We start from the raw sequence: 26,787 nt of genomic DNA, 5'->3' as shown, positions 1-26,787 counted from the left end.
TGGGAAAAATTTTAAATTGGAGTCTAAACACCTAAGGTCAATCTCTGTTCTTTGCTTTAAAATTTGTTTACTCTTGAGAACATTATTCAATCCATTTGAGCCAGTTTCCTTATCTGTAATGGAGATATAAAACTGTCCAAGTTGTGAGGATCAAATGAGATAATACTGTGCAGAGTGCCTTTATAATATAAAAGAGCTTCAAAAATATTAACTATTATTGCAATTATTTCACCTCAAGATTCTATAGATATAATTGTCCATGCCCTTCCTCCATCTTATTTAAAAAATGGTAATTCTTGTTCCACTTCTATTTATACCCTCGTTAATTTCTTCTGAACCAGAAGTTTTAAGTTAAAATGGTTTTTTCCTTCTCTACCTCCAAAATTTAGTCTAAATGTAAATTAAGAAATTTAAAACGAACCTTTAGTAATAGTTATGATTGTTAACATAGTTATAGCTCTGCTTTACACACTAAAAACCAGCTAAGCAGTGGGACTTATAACTGACATAAAATTTGTATATTAAAGATCACATTTGTTATATATTAATGGCCTAAAAATAATACCCTATCATTGTGCCCACCATATTCTACTGTGACTAAGAATTAAATGCAAGGGGGTTATAACCAGGAGAAGTGTCAAAAAGCAACCTCATCATAATGCTTTAATTCAAGTGCAAAGGAAACAGCCAGAATAAGAACTACTCTATCTGTATTATGGTAGAGACAAGACCACTGAAGTATATAAAGTCTCATGGTGCTTTCCTGAGTTTGATAGTTACCTACCTATATTCCTGCCAAGCCTAAAGGGAAGTCCATAAACCGAAGTCTAATCACTCCAATTTAGCTTACATTAGTCTGCTGAGAACATGAACCATAAGAATTATTAACTCATATCACTTTTCATGTCATAGAGGGTTGCCTTATTACATGAAAAAGGGCCAACTACATCTAACCCAAGCAGATCTCAGAACTAGGGGTCTCCATACTTCTTTGATAGAATGCAACATTAGTATAAACTCTGAGCACACACCTCTTACATTTCTATTTCTATTTCTATTTCTAAACTCCTGCAATGAACTGAATGGTGTAACCCATCCTTACTGCCCCATCCCCCCAAAAAATAATCCACCAGAAATCTGTGAATGTAATCTTATTTGGTAAAAGAACCTTTGCAAATGTAATTAAAGATTTCAAGATAAGATTGTCCTAAGGGTGGGCCCTAAATCCAATGACACTTGTCCTTAGAAAAGATAAGAGAATAAAAGACAGAAAACAGAGGAGAAGTCCATGCAAAGATGACGATAGAGACTGGAGTAATGTGTCTACAAGCCAAGGAATGCCAAGGAGAAGCATGGAATGAATTTTCTTTCAGAGCCTCCAGTATAAACGAGCCTTGCTTGCTGACACTGTGATTTAAGACTTCTGGCCTCCAGAACTGTGAGAGAATAAACTGGTGTTTCAGCCACCAAATTTGTGGTAATTTATTATGGCAACTCTAGGAAACTAATACCAATAACATTATATACATTATAAAAATTAACAATACATAAACAATGATAAAAATAAATATAAGTAGAAATTCTAACATTTTCTCTCTATGCCTCAATAGAGAATCCCATGCACCATTTAGAGACCACAGCTTTAGACCAACATGTGGGGCAGAAATAAAGCCAAATGTTGACTTAAACTATCTTAAAAGAGCCAATGACTATTAAAAATTTCTTCCATTTCACCTAAAATACTGACACAAGGTCACAATTTTTCTACTTATAGCCTAAAAGAAGCTATCTTTCTGCTACTCGGAACACCGAGCATTTTGTTTCCCATTAGAAATGCAACAATTATTTCCGACATAAATTCCATAACATAATCAGCTTCAACATGCTTATTCATTTATCTTAACTAGCGTTAACACTTAGCTACGCAATTTAAGAATGCTTATTAATAGGATGGCAAGCTACTATAGACTAAAAGGTCAGAAAAGACTGGGCGCGCGCGAGCGAACGAGTGAGAGAGAGAAAGAGAGAGACAGAAAGAGACAAGAGACAGAGAGAGCATGCGCGAGAAAGAGATAGAGTGTGTGCGCGCGTGCGAACGAACACACATGATGTTGAAATTGTGGTATAAAAACGGTACTTGAGAAGAACTTATATGTCCATCAACAGGGGACTAGATAAATTGGGGCATAGTATAATGAGGGTGACCAATAATTCAATGGGACACACTGAGTACAAAAGGATGCTATTAATTTCACTGGTACAAAAAGCGTTAAGTGAGACTGTTCCAGGTAAATCAGGACCTTAATTATAATAGAATATTATAAGTTAATATGAACTAGAGCAACACATGTCGAAATGACTGGTTTCTAAAAGCACTGGTAAAAAATAACGCAAGTTGTGGAATGAATAGTGCAACATACCACTCCGACATTTTTAAAACTGAATCATATATTGTTTATATAAATGCCATTCATAGTAAAAAGTATAAATACAAGTATAAGAAAGATAATGGTTGTTTCTGGGGCGGAAGGAAGATGATGGGGTAAAAGAAAACTATGAGCTTTTAGTTCCTTGTTAAAATATGTTATAAAGAAAAAAAAACAGGACAAAATGTTAATATTGGCTAATTCTGGGTTGGCTTGTGGATGTTTACTGTATTACTACTCTCTGTAATATCCTGATTTTTCAGACACCCACAGCTGACATATACCTACCAATGAACACATAATGGTAGAGAAAATCGGATGAGCTGAACTATCTCTTTTTAAGAAATACAGAACTAATGTTGTGTTATACCTAAGAAATCTCTCTTGGGCTTTCAGCTTTAAAGAAATCACAGTCTACAACAGTAAACAAGTCAACAGAACTATAAAGACAGAACTAACCTATCCAAATGTTTCGTTTTAAGAGCAGCAGTTGTCTTTTTCTAGGAAAAGGTGATTTGAAAAATCAAGGTATGACCAGAGGTACTGATTCTACTATCCTGTCCAAACCTTACCATGCCACAAAATAATTCATTGGAGTGAGTATTTTTACACTATTCAGTACTTAAAATTTTCAGGTTCACTCTGCTGCTCTTACTCCAGATCCTCAAAACTCAGCTTAACTTCTAAGAGGGAATAAAAGCAGAAAAGAGATTAGAGTGTGATTAGAGTGTAACTCAAACAGTAAGGAAGGGCTGCAGGTTCGTGAAAAAATGTTTTAATTTACTTGCAATGAAATGGGAATTTGTTACTTTGTTCTGGAAGTTATCACGAAACTCAAGTCACCTTGAAGAAAAATGTCTGTATATTGGTTTACACCATTCTACCCTATACTCGGCATTATTGTATTACTTAACCTTAAATGTCAACATTTAGATTCCCTAAGCTGAAAGCTACAGACTTACTTTGTTCATTCCAGAAAGAAACTAATCAGTTCTGTAGTCTCTCAGACTTAAGCACAATGCACTTTTTAAATTTTTATAATTTTCACAATTACATTAATAGTAAAAGTCTAAACATGTAAACAAAATCATATTTAATTAAAATATTCCTATTCTGAGATTACTGAAATTAAATTTTTCATGTACCTTCTTCCAGCTTTATCCCATGTATATGTAGTCTAATTACAGGATACTTTGTAGTCTTCTGAATCAGCATGAAATTAACCAGTATGTTATTTTTAAAAGGGGGCGGGGGAATCCCAAACTAATGGCATAGTAAGAGCATAAATTAGGAATTCTATTATTCAATTAACATTTTAAATTTAGGTAGAAAATCTGACAGCAATGAACAAGCTTGATAATTTTCAAACTGGATACAAAATATCCAGCAATAGATAAAATAAAATTATACATTAATACTATTTCAATCCCTTACAGCCTCCCCTTGAAGTCCATTTTGAATTTAAAACATGAAATAATGAAAATGAAATTACTATACAAAATTAATATTTTTCTCCCAGCTGACGAAGGCTAGCGACAGAAATATACTAATTATATTTTCTCCACTGTTAAATATCAGAACCCAGCATCTAATGATATTCATTTGACTAGGTACTTGAAAGCAGATTCTTACAAAACCAAATACAGTTAGCCATAAAGTCATACTAGATATACTTCCTATATGAATGTATAATTTTCTTTCTCTATTGCAATATTCTTCACTAATAATGAGGCACAACAAATAACCATGAAATAAACGTAAGCTTGCTTAACTATCTTCCTACAAATACATATTTGAAAATTTACACTGAAACTGATTTTCAGAAAATTAAATAATGTCACCATTAGCTTATAATTTCACAGATGCTTTAGCTGAATTTTCAATTAATCTTCAACAGACAAGTGATTCCCTTACACTTTAGTTCTTCGGTCTTGCCCCTTTCTGTAAATCAACATAGCTTTAAAAGTATTTTTTTATAGAAATTATTCTGTAAAAAGTGAAAAAGAGAAAAGCTTTTTGTACTGTGCATAAATCCAATTTTATGTGAATTACAGAATAGCAAGTTTCTTAACAGTTAGTCTTAAATGGAACAATATGTTCAAACCAAGTCTACAGTTTAAAAGAAATTGCTTAGATTTCTCAATGAAATATTTTTGTCATAGTTTGTAAATAATAAGATATTTTAGTGTTAGTTTTGCAAAGAAATTACTGAAAGTTATTAAAAATTACATACATATAGATGTCTAAAGTCCAAAAGACCAAGTGGTTCTTTTTATACTGAGCACATGTTAAGTTCCTCTTCTGATAAACATCTGTCATCAGTGCTACTCAAAGAAATCTTCCATCTCTTGAGACATATCTTCAGGCCCACTCCGTTATAAAGGATAAAGTGATCTAGAGATTATAGCTACTTCCTAGTCACCACATTTCTGTCCCCTACAGCAAGCCTTTCTAAGGGTGGTGGGAAATAACACCACATTGATAAAGAAGTTACTTCAGACAGTTCTTTAAAAATGTCTGCCTTGGTTTCTTCCCTACTTGGGATCATCTTGTTTGGTGTTTCTGTCATCCATACTTTTATATAGCAAAACCATCCTGCGGAAAGTACTGTTTTAATGATAGCCGGGCTTCAATATGGTAGTACAGAAGGTCACTGTGAATTAGGTACTCGATGTCTTTAAATATCATAAGACCAGTTAGTATCTAAAACTCACAAATTCATAAAGTGTGGTGGCATATAAACAAAATAACAAAGGCAATATCATTTCTACCTTTGTAAGAGACAGGACTACCTTTACAGATGCTATGTTTGACTTTTCATGTATATTTTAACATAGCAATAGGCAATGAGGTTTTAGTTCATGCTTTCACACAGAAAATCATGTAAGGAAAACTAGTCAAGAGCTCAGAAACAACAAAGGTCACAAGAAATCAAATGGTTAACACTTTGCCTAAAGACCAAAAGAAAATATGCCTTATTTTACAAAGAAAATTTGAGATCCATAATAACTAAATGATTTTCCAGTGAATTTTTGCAATCTGGTGGTTCTCAAACTTTTTAAACCATACCAGTAACATACATTTATATCACATAACCTGTTACACATTATTTTCATTTATGTAAGTAATGCAAAGATTTCACAAAACAATACCCTTAAAATGTGGGATGCATTCTGATTATTTTTACTTAAATTTTTTAAAATACCGATCACGACCCATTAAACTGATTTCTTTACCCACTAGTAAATCACAACATCCACAGTTTGAAAAACTGCATTAGAAAGTAGTGTTTCAACCGTAACACAATATCATGTTATGAAACTTTGTTGCTTTCTATTATAGAAATTTACTGAATCTTTTAGTAAAGACACACAAAACAATATTAAAATATTAAAATGTTTAATGAAAGAAAAGGACAGCATAACAGGCAGAACATTATCAAGGAGATATAGAATGCCAAAACTAAACCAAAAAAAAAAAATCTTAGCTTTAAAAATCAGAAAATCTGCAAGATCAATTGATAAACTTATGTTTAAGAGTGTTTAAATACCACCACTTTCAATAGTTTAGACATTCCATAATTTCAAATAAACTGCATACCTTCAAGAAAATCCTTTCTTTACCGATAATATAAAAATAATTAACATTCTCTACTGGAAAGGATGATACATCAACTCAAAGATGGAAGAATCCTTACCCAAACACTATAGGTGCTCATAGAATACTCTCAGTCTTCAGAGAGAGAGAGAGATACCCAAGTTTCTAAACAAAGGTACAGAACTGTGATTAAAGGAAGGAAAATACAAAACATAAAAAAGGAAGGTTGAAGGGGAAGGTAGAAAAACAGTAAACACAGGAATTTAAAAAATATATAAGTAAAAGTAAATCTTTCTTTTTTTCTTTAAAAAAAAAAAAAGATTAAATAATCTCAGAAAAAAAGAATTCAGAAGAGCATTTTTAAATCTATTGTACCTCAAATCATCACACTAGAGTCAAACATTTCTTGGTGCTTTCCCAAAAACTTTCTATATATGTTCTGGTGATCATGGCATAGAAAATCTTGGATGACAGGGTTTTCACGTCAAAGGCCCTCTAAGGCTAAGAAAAGCATATTACACATTTGTGAAAAAAATAACTTCTTACGACCTTAAACTTCAGCCAAGCCAAATCAGTTGTCAAAAGATATAAGTAAAAATAATACCCTCCCATTTCAAAGAGAGATATTTTAGTTGAGCTGCAAGCCTTAAAGACAGCAAATTCAGCCAGGTTGGACACTCTTCTGTATACATGCCAATGGCTGATGCAGATATTTCTTATTCTAACAATACAGAGAAACACTATTATTCGATATATAATTTATCAGCAACTAACATTTCAATGTTCTTTTAGTAACTCTCACTTTCCACATACTCATTTCGTTCCCTTCCTCTGACCTCGAACAGCACAGAAATCTTTTGTTGTTTTTTTTTTTTAAAAGGGTAAAATATCTAAGTGATGGTAGTTATCAAGGGTGTGTGCTCATCATTTGGCAGATTATTTCTTCAGAAGTAAACAGTTATCGAGATAAACTTTAAACTAGCATTAACAGTTCCTAAACTATTATCTTACTCTCTCAATAAGATTTTAAACATGCTTTTACTCATTTCATTCAATTTTATGTAAACAAGTTATAACTTACTTTTCACTACATAGATTTATTTTGAAAAGGAATCCCAAAAAATCTCTAAATAACCTAACGGTACACAATAGTGATTTTTAGTGATTTTTCTACCTTATAAAAGTACACTGTACACTTTACAATATACTTTAAGAGTATTTAAAATCACAGTGGCCTTGGACAAAATAAAAATAATCTTCATGTGGTCTTGCACATCTCCTCCCTCTGCTGCAATAATGCATTTCTATCCTCTATGTTTATACAGAAACAAAATCCACAAATATATCTTTAAAGTTCAATGACTTTTTTTTTTTTGAATATCAAAAAGAACACCAAATGATTCAGCAAGCAGGATATTACTAGCCATTCCTTTCCAATGATGTTGGGGAAATCAGGAATGTGGGGGTAAAGATAAAGAGGAAAGGAAGAGATGGTATTTTCTTTACAAGCTTAAAAATATCATCTTAATGTTTTTAAAGCAAAAATGGTAAAGTTATGTAGAGTAATAAACACAAATCACCTGAAACAATAAATAACTATAACCACAGAAAATAAAACTGCAACAGTCCAAAGAAACACCATGGCCAAAGTGTCTTCATTGGTATTTTTTTTTTAATTTTATATTTAGTTAGGAACACGAAGAGTTCTTTTTGAGTGTTTGATGTGCACACTACCTTACCCAAAGGTGCTTGGTTTTCCCCCAAAGCCACACTTTACTGAATTACAAGGAGGAGCTAGTTCTACATGGAGACAGTCATACAATCTAATATACATTTCGTCTCACTGCTACTTTCACCTTTACTTTAAACTCTCATCAATAAGGAAGCTTTTCTTCATGTAATTGTAGACATGCAGAGTAAGAAACAGAATACATTCTACATGGCAGAGATACTGCAGAAAGAGGGATAAAAACCAAACTTACCAATATTTTTTCCTTTTAAAGACCCAAAGTATTTGACAAATTCTGAACTTAAATACAAACTATCAGCTTCTCCAGCCTTCCCTATTGCTTCCCAATTATCCCTTGGTTTAGGCATAAATGTAAAGGTATAAAAAGCTTAAGCTATGATTATTTCTCTATACAAATAGCATAATGTATAGAAGATGAAAATTGGCAAAGATTCTCTATGATCAAATTCTAGTCAGGCTCCTCTGAGCCCTCTTCTCAACTTTGGCTTCCTCTTTGGCCTATAAAAACAAGACTCTTAACACAATGATTTCGTCCACTCATTAAAAGATTTAAACAAACACTAACAGTTTCTAGAAGCTCAAGGCCCCAACCCTAGTTTGATTCTAGCCCCTTTTAAAATGTCTGCCTAGGAAAGCTTAAACCAGCCAAAAGAATTTAAGGTTTGTTGTAGACAACACCTGACTACTAGCCCCTGAGCACCCTATCTTAGAGCATTTACTAAAAAGAGTTTACAACTGTGAATCCTTCCTCTGTCCCTATATGTATCTCTTACACCTCAGGATTTTTTTCCCCCTCAAAAGCATGAAATGCTTTTTAAGGAATGGCATGACTGTAATCATCAGGAAGGATAGGGCCTCAGTTTCTCAGTCTCTGTAAGAGGACAGAACCTAATCTCCATGGTTGTCAACTAAAATATATAGCCAGTCTTATTATCACTTACATTGATCAACCTTTTGTAATTTTTCACTTCCCTGACTCCATTGAGCCAAGAGAGCAACCCCTGCCTACTTCCCCACTTTCCCTTTAAAATGTCCAGTCATTGCACAAATCAAAGTTGAGTTCAGTTCACACTGGTCCCTCTTCCCTATTGTAGCAATACATTACTGATTAAAATCCATCCTTACCTCTGTGGTGTCTGTTCATCTTAGACAAAATGAAGTAATAAAGCAAAAAGAACATTAAACATACCTCCATCAGTAAAGACTTAGTTATTTTATGCAAGATCATTCAGATATAAAGTTCTTTCAAACAAAACAAAACAAAAACCTAAGGCTTCAACTTCATGAAGGAGTCATAATTCAAGGAGTCAACCAATCAGTATTTGGGGGCTAGAAAGGGCCCCTGATAAATCAAACCCAAATCCTTTATTTACAAAGAAGCAAAAGAGGACCAAATGATTGAGACAGTCTTAAAAACAACAAATAAATAAATAAATAAATAAATAAATGAATAAATAAATAATCCTTTTTCTGCACTTACCAGCAAAGCATTTGGAACAGAGGTTCATAGTCTTGCTGGACCTGGGGCAAAAAAAAAGAAAGAAAAGAAAGAAGAGCTAAAAATTCAGTATCACTCTAGTTAAAACATAAAGATGTTTGAAAAGTAGGCAAAGAATTTCCAGGACAGGCAACTGTCTCTAACCAGCCATTCCTCCCCCACAACAAAACAAAACATAACACTGTTATCTGTGAGTTATTCAATACATTATTTTTTGTGATTAACAGCTTAAGAAGATAACATGCAAGCCAACTTATCCCATGTGATTACTACATTCCGGCTGTTCACATTGGAACATACATATACCACGAAGTTAGCACTATAAACAAAAACTTTGTAAGGAGAGGCTTTCATTAATATACACACGTATATTATAAATGTATATAAATGTTTACACATTCATTTATCTCTGTAACATTACTTTTAACTTTTATCTCATCCTCTTTCCCCTCATTTCAGTCCTAAATTTCATATCCTGGTCACCTTATGACCTTGTTGTTTAAACTTTTTCGTTCAAATGTTCCCAAATTATTTTTCATGTCCTTTCCACTGTTAATAACAACATGGATACGCCCTTAACATACATTATCTTAATAATCCTTCCACAATCCCTAAGATGATGGTATAACCATATTACTTTGCTTCTGAAATGCACTTTTTAAAAAATCACATTAACATTTCTACAACCAGGAAACATACAATGTTTAATTTAGTAAGGAAATGTTCCTACCACCTTCTCCAAAGGGTCTTAAATTGAGGGATCTTAGGAAATCAAGGACATACAGTCTCATTGCCATTTGACAGGTGAGCAGCCTGACCGAAGTAACACAGTTGAGCTGCAGTGGAAATATGTGACCTCAGTACCGAGCTAACTCCAAAAGCCATCCTGCCATCCTTTATTTACAACACAGCAAAGTGCCAGACACTGACTGCACAGCAGCCCAGGTACAACATGGCTGGCAATCAATAAAAACTTGTCTGTTAAGTTCTTCTCATTGCCCTTTCCCTTCCTCATTCTCTCCGAAGGGGACTCATCCCTACAGTTTTCTTCCACAAGCCCCCTAGAATACTCTGTGGATAAAATGACATATATACAGCCTCATTCCTCAGCACCTCCCCTCCCAATATCTTAGTCTTTGCCCAAATCTGCTCCTATACATGGAATAAGCCAACTTTCTTCTGTCCTCTTTAGTAAATTTTATAATTAATGAAAGCCTCCCTCAGGATGTATTCCCTGAAGACTATGACCGTTTTCCAATGTACTGGAATCCAAGACCTAACAGTTAATAACTGTCATAAGGTGACAAAATTTGGGAGGGGATGGTTGTCACTTCTCTTCCCCCAAAGAGATGCTATGTTACCAGGTGGATCTCTCTTTACAACTCTGTTTAAAATAAAAACACCAGAGACAGTAATCAAATCTAAATATCAATAAATGCATAAAAATGAATATTTTTTACATGCCGCTATGTGGTAAGCATAACCAGATGCCTTTAACCATTTTTACAAAGTATTTTGTAAAGGTCATTCAAAAACCATCTAGAAGACATGCCATCCACAATTCCTGTAGCTGTCAGCCTGTCATCTTTCAGGACCTCGGTCACACCATACTACCTACAAATGGTAGATAATGCCACCCTATGTACCTGGCCATGATTTGTCACCCAGGATGTAAAAAGTGGCAGACATTTTCAGAAGTTTCTTTCTAATGAGATGGAGTTAGAAAGAAACTGGCGTAATTCTTTTTCTTCTTTCAATAATGTTTAATGATATTTTCTGTTTTTGAGGATACATTTGTTCCCTTGCACAGAATTCAGAAAACAAACAGAAGTATTTAAGCAAAAAACAAATATCACTGATAATCCTACCCCCAAAATAAGAACTGTTAATATTCTGAAATAATTCTTTACGTTATGGACAGATATACAAAATTAAGAATTTATTATATATGACAGTATTGATTAAATTGTTGGTATGCTTATAGATGTGCACTTTATGATGCTTTATAACATGTTATATAATATGATTTATAACATCTTTTTTCATGTGACATTTCACAGAAAAATGTATATAAAAACATGTAAATTTATTTTATATTTACATTTAATATTTCTCATGTCAGTATATATTTTTCAAAAACATTTCTGTTGCTCTATAATATTCCATTATATACTAATTCTATAATTTGTTTAGTCGCTCTCTTACTTTTGGATGTTTAACCTTTTTTCCAGATTTTTCTATTATAAATACTGCTATAAAGAGCATCTGGGGACATAAATCTTTCATATAAATATTTAAATAACTTTCTTTAAAATTAATTCTGAGAAGAATTACTAGATGAAAAAGTATGATTTTGGTATTGCCAAATTACTTCCCATATAAGTTCTACCAATTTACACTCCCATAAAAAGCATCTGAAAGTACTTTTTTCAAAACACTCTCACTGATACGGAGTATTATCCCTTTTAAATCTGGTTGATGGGAGAAATGGTTATCTCACTTTAATCATGTTTTCTTCAGAAATAACAAATTTTCCAATTTTGAAGGATATTTATTTTCAAATAAAGAATAATTAACCTTCCAGCTAATTCATCTTGGGGAATTAAAATAACATTCCTAATTTATGCGAATTCTAGAAAAATTTTATGTGTAATACTTTTTTGACATCCATACAATACTACTATCTCTTGTCATCCAGGAAAACACATGTGTGCCATGCCAGCTCCCCCCAAAATATGTTAATATAAATGCGCAAATAAAAAACCCTGTCACTATCAATATTCTTCAACAACATTCTTTTTGTCCAACACAGAAGAAGAAACTGAGGCACAAGAAACATAAAGAGTCAAAAAGATAAACAACCTGTGCATAACTATGCCCAGCCCTTCCAGTCTGATGGTCCCTAAATTTCTATAGGTTAGGCGTGGATCATAAAATTGAAAAAATCTAAGACTACAAAGAGATTTCCTTCTTTATAAAGAGAACCAATCAGTAAAAACCAACTAGTCACATTTCCTAATTCGATCCACTTTAATAATCCAAAGGAAGGAGGGAAGGAGAAGAAAAAGGAAAGAGAGGGAAGACTGATGGGGAAGGAAGAGAAAATGCTGGTAAAAAAAGAAAAAAGCAAACCCCAACATCTCCTCCTCTCTAAAAATAATTCTAGTTGTCTTAGAGGTGAGGCTAAATGATCAAAGACTAGTAACATTCTGTGTGCCACCTCATACACTTAAGAGTCAGCTATCCACAACAGCTAGGAAGCAGCAAACAACTCTACTTAACACTGTGCTCACCTTAAGCAAATACGGAAAAAAAAGAAAAAAAAAAGGCCAATTCAAAGAAATGACATCCAAGCTGGCAATGACAAAGGAGGATTTCAACAGTGCATCCAGCCTGTGTGAGCTGTTACACATCACTCTAAGTCAGATGTCTACAAATTTTTTTTCTTAAGAAAATGTTACAATGGAAAAGATGAAGTGATTAGTTTCTGCAATGTAGCAATATCGGTGGTGCTACTTTAAAAACTAATTTCAGTGTGACATTTTAAATACCAATTGGGGTATTATAATGAGAAGCGTCATTATAATACCCAAATTCAAAGACAAGGACATAGCATACCCCTCTCGTGCTTTTTTGTGCTTTAAATTCTTGCAGTAAAAAGATATATAGATGTAAACAAGTCAATTATCATCTATGGCCCTGTACACATTACTAAAAGCTTAGTCCAGCATTATCAAATAATTAAAACAAGGTGACACATGGTCATCAATACACTAGTTAAACGGAAAATAAAAATTAAAGCAGGAGAAAAGAAAATACAGTGAACAAAACTAAAAAGGCCTAATTTTTCCACATAGAAGAAGAAACTGAGGCAATAGAAACTCAATGGCAATATCAACTCTAACACACAACGTATACAGTGACTGCAGCTGTCTTGCCATATATGCACCACAGTTTTCCAAAAAGAAGAAACTGATTTACAATTAAATCCTTACTTTTGAGCTAGGCACCAATAATTTTATACTAAATACGAACAGTGGAGGAAAGAGGGAGGGAGGGAGGGAGGAAGGGAAGGAGGAAGGGAGGGAGGGAGGGAAGGAGGGAGGGAGGGAGGGAGGGCGGGCGGGCGGGCGGGCAGGGCTTCCCAAAACCTTGGCAGTAAAAAAATTCAAGTTTGTATTCATGTCCAGGGGACTAGCCTGTGGGATTTCAAAAGACCATGTCAAGGGAATCAAACACCCAGGGGCATCTATCTAATCAGAATTTGTGAAAGGAGTGCACAGTAAAGTTCTCCTCATTGGATAAAAACAATGAAGTCTGGAAGGACATCAGAAAACACTAGTGTTGGATGCTTTGCCAAGGTTTTCACACCAAATAAATTTTAAAGGGGAATAAAATACAGTTTTAAACACAGATTTCAGACTTATTTCTAGAGTGTGTGATCTCATACAAGAGGTAGCTGCCACTGAAAAAGGCCTTTGGAGATCATTTAAAAAGCAATGCAATAAAAGCCTTGGAATGTTAGGGAGATCACAAATATAATGGCACCTCTCCTAATGTTATATGAATGGATTCGTGTGGCTTCAAATAAAATTTCTAGTGAGAGCAATATTTACAGATTTTTTTAAGTGCTCTATTTCAACTTGTAAGGAAGTGACTAAAAATTGTAGTCAGTAACATGAAACATGGTTTTAGTAACAAAGGTAGTGATGTCTATAAAGATGTGGAGAGTTTGAATAAATGTTTCACTAAAATTTATACTGATTTCAAACTATACTACACAGCTACAATAATGAACGGCCATGCCACCCTGAACAAGCCTGATCCTGTCTGATCTCGGAAGCTAAGCAGGGTTGGGCCTGGTTAGTACTTGAATAGGAGACCGACCACCTTGGAAGACCAGGTGCTGTAGGCATTAAAAAAAAAAAAAAAAAAAAAGACAAAGCTAATAAAAACAGTATGGTATTGGCAAAAACAAACATATATAGATCAATTGAATAAAATGGAGAGCCCAGAAATCAATCCTCACTTATATGGTCAATTAATCTACGACACAGGAGGCATGGCTATACAATGGGGTAAAGGCAGTCTCTGCAGTAAGCAGTGTTGTGAAAACTACACAGATACACGTTAAAAAAATAAAATAAAACTGAACCACTTTCTCACACCATATACAAAAATAAACTCAAAATAGATTAAAAATTTAACTATAAGACCTGAAACCATTAAAGCACTAGAAGAAAACACTAATAGTAAACTCTTTGATAGTGCTCTTAGAAAACCTTTTTGAATATGTCTCCTTAGATAAGGACAACAAAAGCAAATATATACAAATGGAACTACATCAAACCAAAAAGGTTTTGCGCAGTAAATGAAACCATCGACAAAATGAAGACAACCTACTGAGCGGGAGATGTTCACGAATGATACATCAGATAATATCGAAAATATATAAGGAACTCAATATCAACTTAACACCAAAAATAATACGCTCCAATTAAAATCTGGGCAGAGGACTTGAAAAGAAGACATAAAGATGGCCAGCAAACGCATGAAAAGAGGCTCAAAATTACTAATCATCAAGAAAATGCAAATCAAAACCAAAATGAGATATTATCTTGGACTTGTTAAAACGGCTATCATGAAAAAAAAAAAAAAACAACAAATAACAAGTGCTAGTGAGGATATGGAGAAAAAAGAACTCCTGGACACTACTGGGATTGTAAACTGGTATAGCCACTATGGAAAACAGTATGGCGATTCCTCAAAAAATTAAAAGCAGAACTGCCATACGAGCCAGCAATTCCACTCTGGGTATTATTTCCAAAGAAAATAAAACACTAATTCAAAAAGACTTTTGTGCCCCTATATCCACTGCAACATTACTTACAATAGCCAAGACAGGGAAACAACGTAAGTGTCCGCTGACGGATGAATGGATAAAGATGATGTGGTGTATATATACAATGGAATACTACATTGCCACCAAAAAGATAAAGCATTGCTATTTGGAACAACATGGATGGACCTAAAAGGTACATTAGAATAAAATTAATGCTCAAAATTCACTTTTGTAGTAGGAAAAAAGCAGGAAAAAAGATTAAGTTCATTTCTGTCCAGTTACCTGAAGAAATCGTACACAGTTGAATATTAAATTTCTCACTTAAACTATTCCCATCCACTTTTATAAAAGTCGTTTTTAGAATTTTTCATCAATGGAAGACACTTTCTGGAGTGATGAAAATGTTCTAAATTTTTATCTCGGTGATGATCACATATGTGTATGCATTTGTTAAAATTCATTTTGTTATACACTTAAGATTATGCATTTTAGTATATATAAATTATAGCCCAATGAAGTATTATTGGAACAGAGTAAATTGTTTAAATTCTACACTATATTAGGTATTACTACTGGTCCATTACGAAAGAAATTCATGTTGCCATGAAAACAATACACAAAAAAATTTCCCAACCACTTGTTATGGGAGCAAAAATATGAGAATTAAACTGAGAACAAAAGATTTAAGAGATATAATGGCAAAGTATTCCCTGCCCTTATTTTTCTCCTGGCTAGCCATGGTATTGCCACAAATGGGTGGGAGTGAGAGGACAATACATTTATAGAGGTCAGAGTGATTTTTCCTGAATAGTGGTCAACATAAATTAAATGGCTATGAAACTTCTGTAATGGGTTAATAATTATACCCATTAAGAACCACTTCTGCTAAGGCAAAATACTGAGCTATGCATTTTCCATCATCTTTGAGACCATCATCATATAAAAACTACTGAAGAATTACATATGCCTCTATCTTGCCCAAGTGGCAAATACTCCACTTTATCCTGGTGAAGTGTGCATTTAATCTACTCTTATTAAAATAACTTAGGTTTGTAAGCAGAGGCATTCACTTATCTATATTTATGGAAAATTAGATCAAACGCAGGATAACTTTAATGAAAGATGAAAAGTAAACCAAAGCATTATTAGTAGATCTTTCTTTGTCAGAAAATGAGTCATAAACCTGGGAAATGATACGGTTACAAGAGTTCAAAATACAGGGTTAAACAGGCTAGCAATGGTAGCTGTATGGCTGGGAAAAAAAAAAAAAAAGCACGAGTTATTTCTAGCAGCTGGAAAACATCCAAGTAAAAAGATCTAAAAGATGCAACATTTTGGTTTGTGTCACTCAGGTAAGACGCAAGCATCAAAAGAACATTTATTTAATATAGAGGGGGGAAAAATCTAGCAATATATAAACACAAAAAAATTAAATGTGCAGGTTGTCACTAACATGTCTTTTATACTGCCAACACATCTTTCATTTAAATTCTAAACGTTTTATATATTATACATCTATTAAGAAATTCTCAGAGAGTAGGTGAAAGGGTTGAGATCATACCTACTTTGAATCTAAGTAAGAAATGGTTGAAAGGTGATAGCAGAAGAGAAACTGCTCTTTATTTCTAGTCCAATGCTCATTGAAAGAAAATAAGTTCAAAGTTCAAAACTTCCATTTTCTGACTAGTCATTCGCTACAAAATATAAGAATGACTAAAGTCTGCAAAAGAAAATTCTCCACGTAACCAATCTGAGCAGTTATAACCCTCCGCCCTAGCAGGAAACTTAAGAGTACTTCTTTTCTGTCTCTGCTTCAATGACACTTAATCTAAAGTATCCTTCTATAATCACCAGAGATTCCATTGCTTCTCTTTGTATCATATTTCATTGCCTCCCAATCCTTAAAATCATGAATTTCTAATGTCTTACTTTATAACCTCCTACTATTGTAAATGCCTTTATAATATTGTCATCAGTTTAACAATAGTAGCTGCTCTACAGGGGTAGTGGTAACAGCAGTGACCTGGGAGGAAAAGGCCTGCCTTGAATGTGTGACCTCTAGTTTGGGTTTTCTAACCTAATAAAATAAAGTGGGTTACTTAGACCAGTGACCTATGACGTTCTATGAATCTATGATTGCACAATAATATAATCCTATATAATCTAATCAAAGGACTACTACCTCTGTTTAGTTATTTCTAGGCTAAATATTCACTAAAATCTTCTCGCGGGGACTATTTCCTAATTTTTCAGTGTTCTCTCTCTGGAAAACTGTTCAATGAATGTTTACATTGTGGTGGTCTAATACTAAAAATGGTGAAAAGATGACCCTGTGATTTCTTTAATCACCATTCCAATTACATGACTTTTTATCCATGGTTTTAAATGCAAAGGCATCACTGACTAATATTTAATGGGTTTTCTTATCACCTTGGATTCTTTGTACTACCACTGGTACAAACCCAATCCTACTCCCATACTGAATTTCCACAGCTGTTTATGTTCCTTAAGAAATTATCTTGCCCTGATCCTGATGAATCTCATACCACTTATGTATATATTCACCAACTTTTCTAAACTATCAGATATTCTAAATTTTAATCCACTTGTCTATAGAGCCACCTATCCCACCCAACTTTATGTCATTAAAAAACTTAATGAGCATATTCTATGTGCCATCTTCTAAGACTCTGGTGGAAATATTAAAAAGTTCAGGACAAATTGGACAAAATTCAACTTGGAGTCTATGACCACCTTTGTCCACCCCACCAATACTGAGGACTGGTACTAAGCCATGGCTAATTGTTTTAGGTAGAGCTTGATAATCATGGGTCAGTCTACCTTCTTGGCCATAGAACTTGCCACCTCTCACAAACATTTGCTACCTAAACCATCATGAGAAAAACAAGATGAAAGGCTGTAATCTGGCAGAAAACAGAACCACAACAAACAACCTACAGTACAATGCATTAAGATGGTGAGTTTGCTGCAGCAGCATTTTCTTCAAAGATTAAAGCAGTACTCTTTGCAAAATGTCACTCAACTGGTTATATTAACCTATGCACTTGAGACCCTCCATAAAACAGAATGACATGCTTGTGAAATGCTCTCCCAGCCAGCAGAGCTTTTTCCCAGTGCAGATGTTTATTTCCACTCCTATTAGTTGAGCTGAATGATTATGAAGAACCAGTTGTTTTTTGGTTCCCAAATCTGTCTATGCCTTACAATTATGCCTATTCACTTGTTGCTGTGACCACAGTTTTTGTTCTCTAAACCAGTAAGTGCAAAAAGAAAGCATTATTCCTATGAAATCTATGTTGAATACTCTGAATAGACTAAAACATGTTGCTATTTTAAAAAAAAAAAAAAAGGATACTGTCAGACTAGGCAAGACAACTGAGACTGAGGAACAAGTCATAAAAATCTAGAGTGTCCTCAGATTGTCTGCCATGTCTTTAGATTCTCACTCCACTTAATGAGACCAAAACGGGATGTTAATTAATTAACAGTTATTTGGGCACCGATATGCCAGTCACCAGCAAGATTAAATGAGTTAACCATTTTAAGTTAGCATGTGTTTTACAATTACTAATTCATTACTACTGTTATCCACATTTTTACACATGGTAAAACTGAGACAGAGAAGTAACTTGCCTAAGTTGGCATTCTATTAAGTGACAGAGTGAGGATTCCAGCCCAAAAGCCCAGTTCTAGAGGCCATATTCCCACTATGCTAAGCAACTGCAGATGATGTACTATACAGGAAAAAGTACACAACTCTCAAATCAGTTGACTGATAAGCAAAGAAAAGGTCTTAAACCTACCACAAACAAAACAAAACAAAAAACAAAAATTACATACATTTGTGTTTTAAATTAAACCAAAACATCCAAGTTATTTTTTAGGATCCCATGCTTTAACACATTTTTTTCACTTACCTATTAGTCAGTCTCATTAAAATAAGAGACTTCTGGTATACGTTTTCCATGACGTAGGGCAAGCCAGTCTCAAAGTGATAAAGTAAATGGCTTCACATTATTACTGATATTACTGACATACCATGTTCTCTTTTCCCAGGAAAAGAAAGAAAGGTACTTATAGGCTTAAAAATAACATTGTGAGATTCTACCATGATTAATCTCCATAATATAAGCAATTTGGGGAATGCACAGAGGACAACGAGCAACTCTACCAAAACTTTTTTAAAATGTAGAGAAAAAGAAGTGAACTAGAAATAAGATTAACATTCAGAAATAATTAAACCTATTATTGGGGGTAAAGTAGTTGATATAGAAGTTTATTTACTATAGAAAAAGTCTTTCTTCTTACTAGATTCCATTAATTTTTCTATCTTGCTGAGTTGAGGGCTAAACCACAAACAAATATCAAAATCAACTTCTAAAACATAAAATTTATCTCCATACCTTACGTACTACCACAAAAAATTATTCTCTGAAACTATAAGTACAAACTACAGTATAATAAGTCAAGGAGACATCTGGAATATATTTATTCAAACATAGAAACCTAAGCAAGACAATTGCAAATCCTTTTCAACTGTACAACTAACAAAGTTATTTTTTAAAAGCCTTCTATGCACCCTACCCCCATTTAGTAATTACTTCAAGCCATTTGGATGCTGAGACCACTGGTGAAAGGTTACTGAAGAACAAGATAGCATAACAGTCTCAGTGTCCTCCTACAAATTACTTACTAAATACAAAAAGTCATACCTTTAGAATCTAGCAGTCAATATCTTAACCAGGTGGGTGATCAAATTTAGCTACACAAGAGACAACCTGATGTAATGTACACTTAACTTTACCTACTGAGTGTTATTGCCAAAATTGTTTAACTTAAATCATGAGAAAGCATTGAGGCAAATATAAAATATGATATAACTGGCCTGCAATTTTCTAAACCTCAATGACATGAAAAAAAGAAGCAGAGGAGTCCGTCTAGAACTTTCAATCTTTTCGATGAAAAGAGACTAAGAGAAATAACAATTAAATGCAACCAATCCATAAACCATTTTTGGATCCGAGATTAGGAAAAAAAGGGATAAAAAAGCTCTAGAAGATATTTTTGAAACAACTGAGAAAATTTCAGTATGTAAATAAAATAGTAGACATTATGCAATTACTGTTAAATTTTTAAAGTCTGATAATGATATTGTAGTTATGTATGAGAATGTATGTCTTTGTTCTTGGGAGATTCATGATGAAATACTTAAGTAGTAAAACTATCAAGATATCTGCAAAAGATTCTAAAAATGGTATACTTATGGTAACACATGGCTAGAAAATGTTAGCTATCAGTGAATCCAGGTGAAGCGTATATGGACATTCATTTTACTACTTATCTCAAACATTTTGTTTTATGGAAATTTTTCAAAATAAAAAGTTGAAAGAGACTGTCACACAAAGATTTGGACATGAATATTCATTATTCATAACAGCCAAAAACCAGAAACAATCCAAATGCCCATCAAGTGGTGAACAAATAAAATGTGATATTATCCATAGAAAGGACTTACTATTCAAAAATAAAAAGAAATATACTACAGATAAATGTTATAACACATGGATGAACCTCAAAAAATTTCATCAGAGTGAAAGAAGCTAGTCTTCATTACATATATTATGATTCCATTTATATGAAATATCAAGAAAAGGCAGATCTACAGAAACAAGGTCAGTGGTTGCCCGAAGGCGGGCACAGAAATTTACCACTAACAGTCCTGAAGAAACTTTTTAGCGTGATGATAATATTGTAAAACTGGGTTGTGATAATGGTGGTACACTATAAATGTACTAATGGAACTGTACAGTTAAAATGGGTGAATTTTATGGTATGTAAATTATACCTCAATAAAGCTTTTTAACAAAAAAGTTGGAAAAGGAATATTCTATGATGTAGAAAAAAATGTAAAACTGATAATTTGGAGAGGAAAAAATCTGGATATCTGCTAATGTAAACTGCACGCAGGGAGAAAAACATCAGGTTAAGCTAATATAATAAAGGGAGTTAAATGTCTATAAAAAAATAGATAAAAATAAAACATTCAATAAAAAGTAACACATTAATTACCTAAAAAGTAAAACATTAATCCCTTATTGTTATAGTCCCAAATAAATTTTCATATTCTCACATAAAAACTCCAAAGAATTAATTTTATAATCAAAAGACTGTGCCTCCAACAACAAAAAGTCAGACAATTCAATTTAAAAGTAGGCAAAGGACTTGAACAGACATTTCTCTAAAGATATACAAACGGGTGACATCAGAAACATGGCAGAGTGAGAGACGTCCCTGGCTCTCTCCCCTCAAAACAACAAGCTGAACATCTAAAACTCAACAAAAAACACCAAACTTCACACTAGCATATCTGAGCTTGGGATTTGTGCATTAGAGCTACCACAGGTCAGACCCTCAGGTGTCGGGCAGTGGACTGAGAGAAAAAAAAGCAGCAGCATCTCGCAGCTGCCTGAGCACCCTGCAAAGGAGGGGAAGGGGAAAAGGTGCGGCAACTTCCATGAACAGCCCTGCCTGGGACAGCTGTGAGCCCCACGTGGCCGTGGCAGTGTCCAGTCATCAGGTCAGAAGATAGAGAAATGGGGACAGCAGAAAAGTGGGAACGAAAGAAAAACAACAGTTGATTTTTACCAGCTGCGGATGCAAAGCCGAGACTGAGCTGTAGTCCCCTCCCTCATATCCTCTGAGACGGAATGCCACGGAGCCCCAGGTGAATCTCAGCAAATGCTACAGAAACTGTCGCTAACACTGACTGAAACTGATAATGAGGGTAGAGAGCATGATTAAACATGTATAAGAAAAAAAAAACATGATTAAACGATATAAAGCAGAGATACTGGAGGCTTAAATAGTGCCTACTGGAAACCAAAAGAAAAACACCTTCTTTAAAACAGGCTAGAGATGATTATAATAAATCTTCTTTATGAAAAAAATTAGAATATACACTTCTACTAATGCCCAGGTGGAGAAAGAGTCTATTAAACACCTTAAACAACCAAGGTGACAAGGCATCTCAGAAAGGAAGAGAAAAATCTCCAGAAAATAACCTTACAGACACAGAAATATGCGACTAACAACAGAGAATTTAGGATGGTACTTCTGAAAAAACTCAATGAGATCTGAACAAATCATATCAACGATTTCAGAATTGAAAACACAACTAGATGAGCAGAGTAAGTTCTTTAGCAAGGAGACTGAAACCCTCAAAAAGAAGCAAACAGAACTTCTGGAGATGAAGAACACACTATAAAAGTTAAAAAATGAAATAACAAGCTTGGGAATAGAGTCGACCACATGTAGGAAATGATCAGTGATATCGAAGATAAATCTAGAAGGAAGAAGAGAGAAACCAAGAATGAAAAATAATGAAAGAGAAATACAAGAACTAGCTGATACCATCAGGAGAATATAAGAATTATGGGCATTCTCGAAGGGGAATAAAAGAAGCAGGGATTCGAAAGTACTTTCAGACAAATAGTTGACAAGAATATCCCAAATCTAAGGAATGAGCTGGAGCTTAGAATTCAAAAAGTCAACAAAATACCCAATTTCTTCAACTCAAAAAGGCCTTCATCAAGACACACTGTATTGAAATTATCAAAAATCAATGACAAAGACAGAATTCTCAGGGCAGCCAGAGAAAAGAAGATGGCAACCTATAAAGGAAAACCCGTGAGATTATTGTTGGACATCTCAGCACCAACTTTAAAAGCCAGAAAGGGGTGGAATCAAATATTTCAAACTATTAAATAAAAGGAATTACTAGCCAAGAATAATGTATCCAGTAAAGCTCTCCTTTATATATGAAGGAGAAATTAAGACCTTTCCAGACATATAAAAATTGACGGAATTCTCCACTACAAGACCTGCCACTGCAGTAAATACTGAAAAGGGTCAGTACACCTAAAACAAAATGACAAAAAAAAAAAAAAATACATAATTAAGAGTAAGGTGACTAGAAGGCTGAAAGAAGCAGAGGAATGTTAACACTTATTAAGAGCAGAGCATTGTAAGCTTAAAAATAATTAGATTTGCTACAGAAAGGTAGTAATGAATGTTCAGCATGCATAGGGACAAATTGAGACAAAAATGACTGAAAACAGGAGGAGTCAAAGATCCAAATTCCCAAAGTGGAATGGAGATAAGGCACAAGGAAAAGAAAAGAGACAACTGTATATATATATATATATATATATATATATATATATATATATATACCTATCCTTCACATATCCATGATGATAACCACACACCAAAGATTCAGAACCATAATATGTAACATAAAACAAGAAGGACCACAGGGAAAACCCACAAAAGCCAACCAAAATAAAGAAAACAGAAACACAAGGACAAGGAAGCAATGGAAGCACCGAGCTACCAGAAAGCAAAAGATAAAATGGCTTTAAGAAGACATCATATTTCAATAATCACCCTAAATGTAAATAGACTAAACTCACCATTAAAAAGGCAAAGTTGCAGATTGGATCAAAAAACAAAACCCAACCATATGCTGCCTCCAGGAGACACATCTCACCTCCAAAGACAAATATAGACTCAAAGTGAAAGGGTGGAAAATGATATTTCAAGCAAATGGCATTCAGAGAAAAGTGGGAGTAGCAGTACTAATATCGGACCAAAATAGACTTCGAAATAAAAAAGGTAAAGAAAGATAGCGAGGGACACCTCATAATGATAAAGGGAAGCATGCACCAAGAAGACATAACACTTATTAATATCTATGACCCCAATCGGGGAGCCCCGAAATATGTAAAGCAATATAGAACTAAAGAGAGAAATAGACCAAAACACTATCATTGGAGGGGACCTAAATACCCCACTCTTGGATATGGATAGATCATCTGAAAGAAAATCAGTAAGGAAATAACATCCTTAACTGACACATTAGACCAAGTAGACATAATTGACATATACAGAGCCTTCCATCCCAAAACAGCTGCTTATACATTCTTCTCTAGTGCACATGGAACGTTCTCAGGAATCGACCACATACTGGGACACAGAGATGGAATCAACAAATATAAGAGTGCTTAAGTCATACCAACCATATTCTGTGATCATAATGCTTTGAAACTAGAGGTCCATTGCAAAAAGAACCACACATCCATGGAAAGAAAACAACATACTACTGAAAAATAACTGGGTCAGGGAAGAAATAAAAAGAGAGATCAAGAGATACATAGAAACAAATGATTATGATAGTACAACATATCAAAATTTTTGGGACATGGCAAAAGCAGTCATAAAAGGAAAGTTCATATCATTACAGGCCTACCTCCAAAAACAAGAAAAAGCCCAAATAACATACGACTCAGCAACAACAAAAAACAAACAAACATTCCAATCAAAAGATGGGTTAGAGGACCTGAACAGACACTTCTCCCTAGAAGACATACAAATGGCCAACAAATATATGAAAAGATGCTCAACATCACTAGCTCTTAGGGAAATGCAAATCAAAAGCACAATGAGATACCATTTCACACCTGTAAAAATAGCTGTTATCAACAGGACAAGTCATAACAAATGTCGGAGAGGATGCAGAGAAAAAGGAACCCTCATACATTGCTGGTGGGAATGCAAATTGGTACAGCCACTATGGAAAACAGTATGGAGGTTCCTCAAAAAACTTGAAATTAATCTACCACATGATCCAGCAATCCCTCTATTGGGTAAATAAGACTTGAAAATCCATATCTGAAAAGATATTTGCAACATGGATGGACCTCAAGATAATCATGCTAAGCGAAATAAGCCAGAAAGAAAAAGTTGAAAATCACATGATATCATTTATATGAGGGATATAAACCTAAAAGCAACAAATGAACAGGACAAACAGAGACTCTTGGACATGGACAATGGAGTAGTGGTTACCAGAGAGTAGGGGGTAGCAGAGGATGGGAGAGCTAGATGGTATTAAAGGAGGTCAAATATAGAGGGGTATTGGGAGGGTGAAGTGAGTAAAGGGGATCAAATATACGGTAACTGCAGGAAACTGGACTTTGGGTGGTAATCATAAAACAGCATATATAAATGTCAAATTATTGTGTATACCTGAAAATTATATTGTATTAACCAGTGTTACCCCAATAAACTCAACAATAAATAAATTTACTGCCAAAGTATTGTTTATATCTTTTAAAATTTAGGTATGACATGTATTAAGGTGTATGATGTTAAATTTACAACTTGATGTATTTTTCACAAAATCTGTACTCATATTTGTACCGATATCTGTATTGAAATCACCAACTAGATCAAAATAAGCAACATTTTTAGCATCCCTGTAGGCTCCTCCTTGCTCCTTCCTATTCAAAGCTGCCTCTATAGGTAACCACTGTTTTGATTTCTATCACCATGGTTTAGTCTTATACCTGTTTGGAACATCATATATCTAGAATCGTAAATTTCTTTGCGTCTGATTTCTTTTCCTCAGTATTATGGCACCTTTGTTGTTGTATATGGTAGTAGGTCTCATTCCATTACGTGAGTATAGAACAGTTTATATATTTGTTCTGTGGGTGAATGTTTGGGTTATTTTTAACCTTTTTAGGCATTATGCTGGCATAAACATTACATATCTCTTGGTAGAAACATAGTCTCATTTCTCTTTGTTATCCATAGGAGGGAACTGGTGACTCATAGGTTATGTATGCTTAGCTTTTTCCATGGTGGCTACACCAGTTTATTTTCCCAGCAGCGGTGAATTGGTATTCCAGGGTTCCATACCTTAGCCAGCATTTGGGTATTTTCAGTTTTTTTAATTTTAGCCATTTTGTTGTTGGCATACTGGTACCATATTGTGATTTTAATTTGCATTTTCTGATGCCTAGTGATGCTGAGCAGTTTTCATTTGCATATTGACCACATAGATATCACATTTTTAAAGTGCCTGTTCAGGTGTTTTCTCTAATTTAAATTGGAAGTCAGTCATATTATTGGTTTATAGTTCTTTATATTTTTTACACGTACACACACATCATTTATATGTATTGCAGCTATCTTCTCCCAATTTGTGGTTCACTTTTTCATTCCTTTAGTGTTGTCTTTTCATGAACAGTTCTTAATTTTAATGAAGTTTATCAATGTTTTATATAATCAGTGCTCTTTGTGTTTAAAAAAATCTTTGCCTATTCCAGTATTATAAAGACATTCTGTGTTTCATTCTTGTAACCATTGTTTTACATTTTGCCTCTGAATCTTCTGTATACATTTGTATACAGTATGTGGTAAAGGTCAAAGCTCATTTTTTCCATTTGGATAATAAATTGACCCAACACTATTTATTGAAAAGATTATTTCCCTCCAATGATTTGCTGTGGTGTCTTTTTGTCATAAATCAGGTGACCAAGTATGTGTGGGGTCTGTTTCTGGGTTCTTTGTTCTGTTCCACTGCTTTGTTTGTTTTTGCACCAATAACATGCTGTCTTTATTGCTGTAACTTTCAGATACATCTGTGTATTTGGTAGTGTAGGTCCTCTAGCTTTGTTCTTTTTCAGGATTGTCTTAGTATTCTGTATTCTTTGCAATTCCATGTAAATTTTAGAATCAGTCTTTTACTTGAAATTGAAATGAAGTTGCTGGTGTTTTGAAATTCTGTCGAATCTACAGATCACTTTAG

General features: G+C 34.1%; 1 protein-coding gene and 1 pseudogene across 2 annotated transcripts in view; one reads left to right on the top strand and one right to left on the bottom strand.

Annotated features, from left to right (window-relative positions):
* Nucleotides 1-26,787, bottom strand: part of ZFAND3 (zinc finger AN1-type containing 3) — a 316,314-nt gene that overhangs the window by 196,596 nt on the left and 92,931 nt on the right. For both annotated transcript variants that reach the window (XM_016152684.2, XM_016152686.2), the window contains exon 2: nucleotides 9,254-9,294. In XM_016152684.2, the coding sequence (XP_016008170.1) occupies nucleotides 9,254-9,294 (41 nt within the window). The remainder of the gene's footprint in view (nucleotides 1-9,253; nucleotides 9,295-26,787) is intronic.
* Nucleotides 14,064-14,186, top strand: LOC118605305 (annotated as a pseudogene).

The sequence above is a fragment of the Rousettus aegyptiacus genome, unplaced genomic scaffold, assembly GCF_014176215.1.
Source record: "Rousettus aegyptiacus isolate mRouAeg1 unplaced genomic scaffold, mRouAeg1.p scaffold_m13_p_1, whole genome shotgun sequence".
NCBI classification, from domain to species: Eukaryota; Metazoa; Chordata; class Mammalia; order Chiroptera; family Pteropodidae; genus Rousettus; species Rousettus aegyptiacus.
This window is presented reverse-complemented; position numbering and strand designations above follow the sequence as displayed.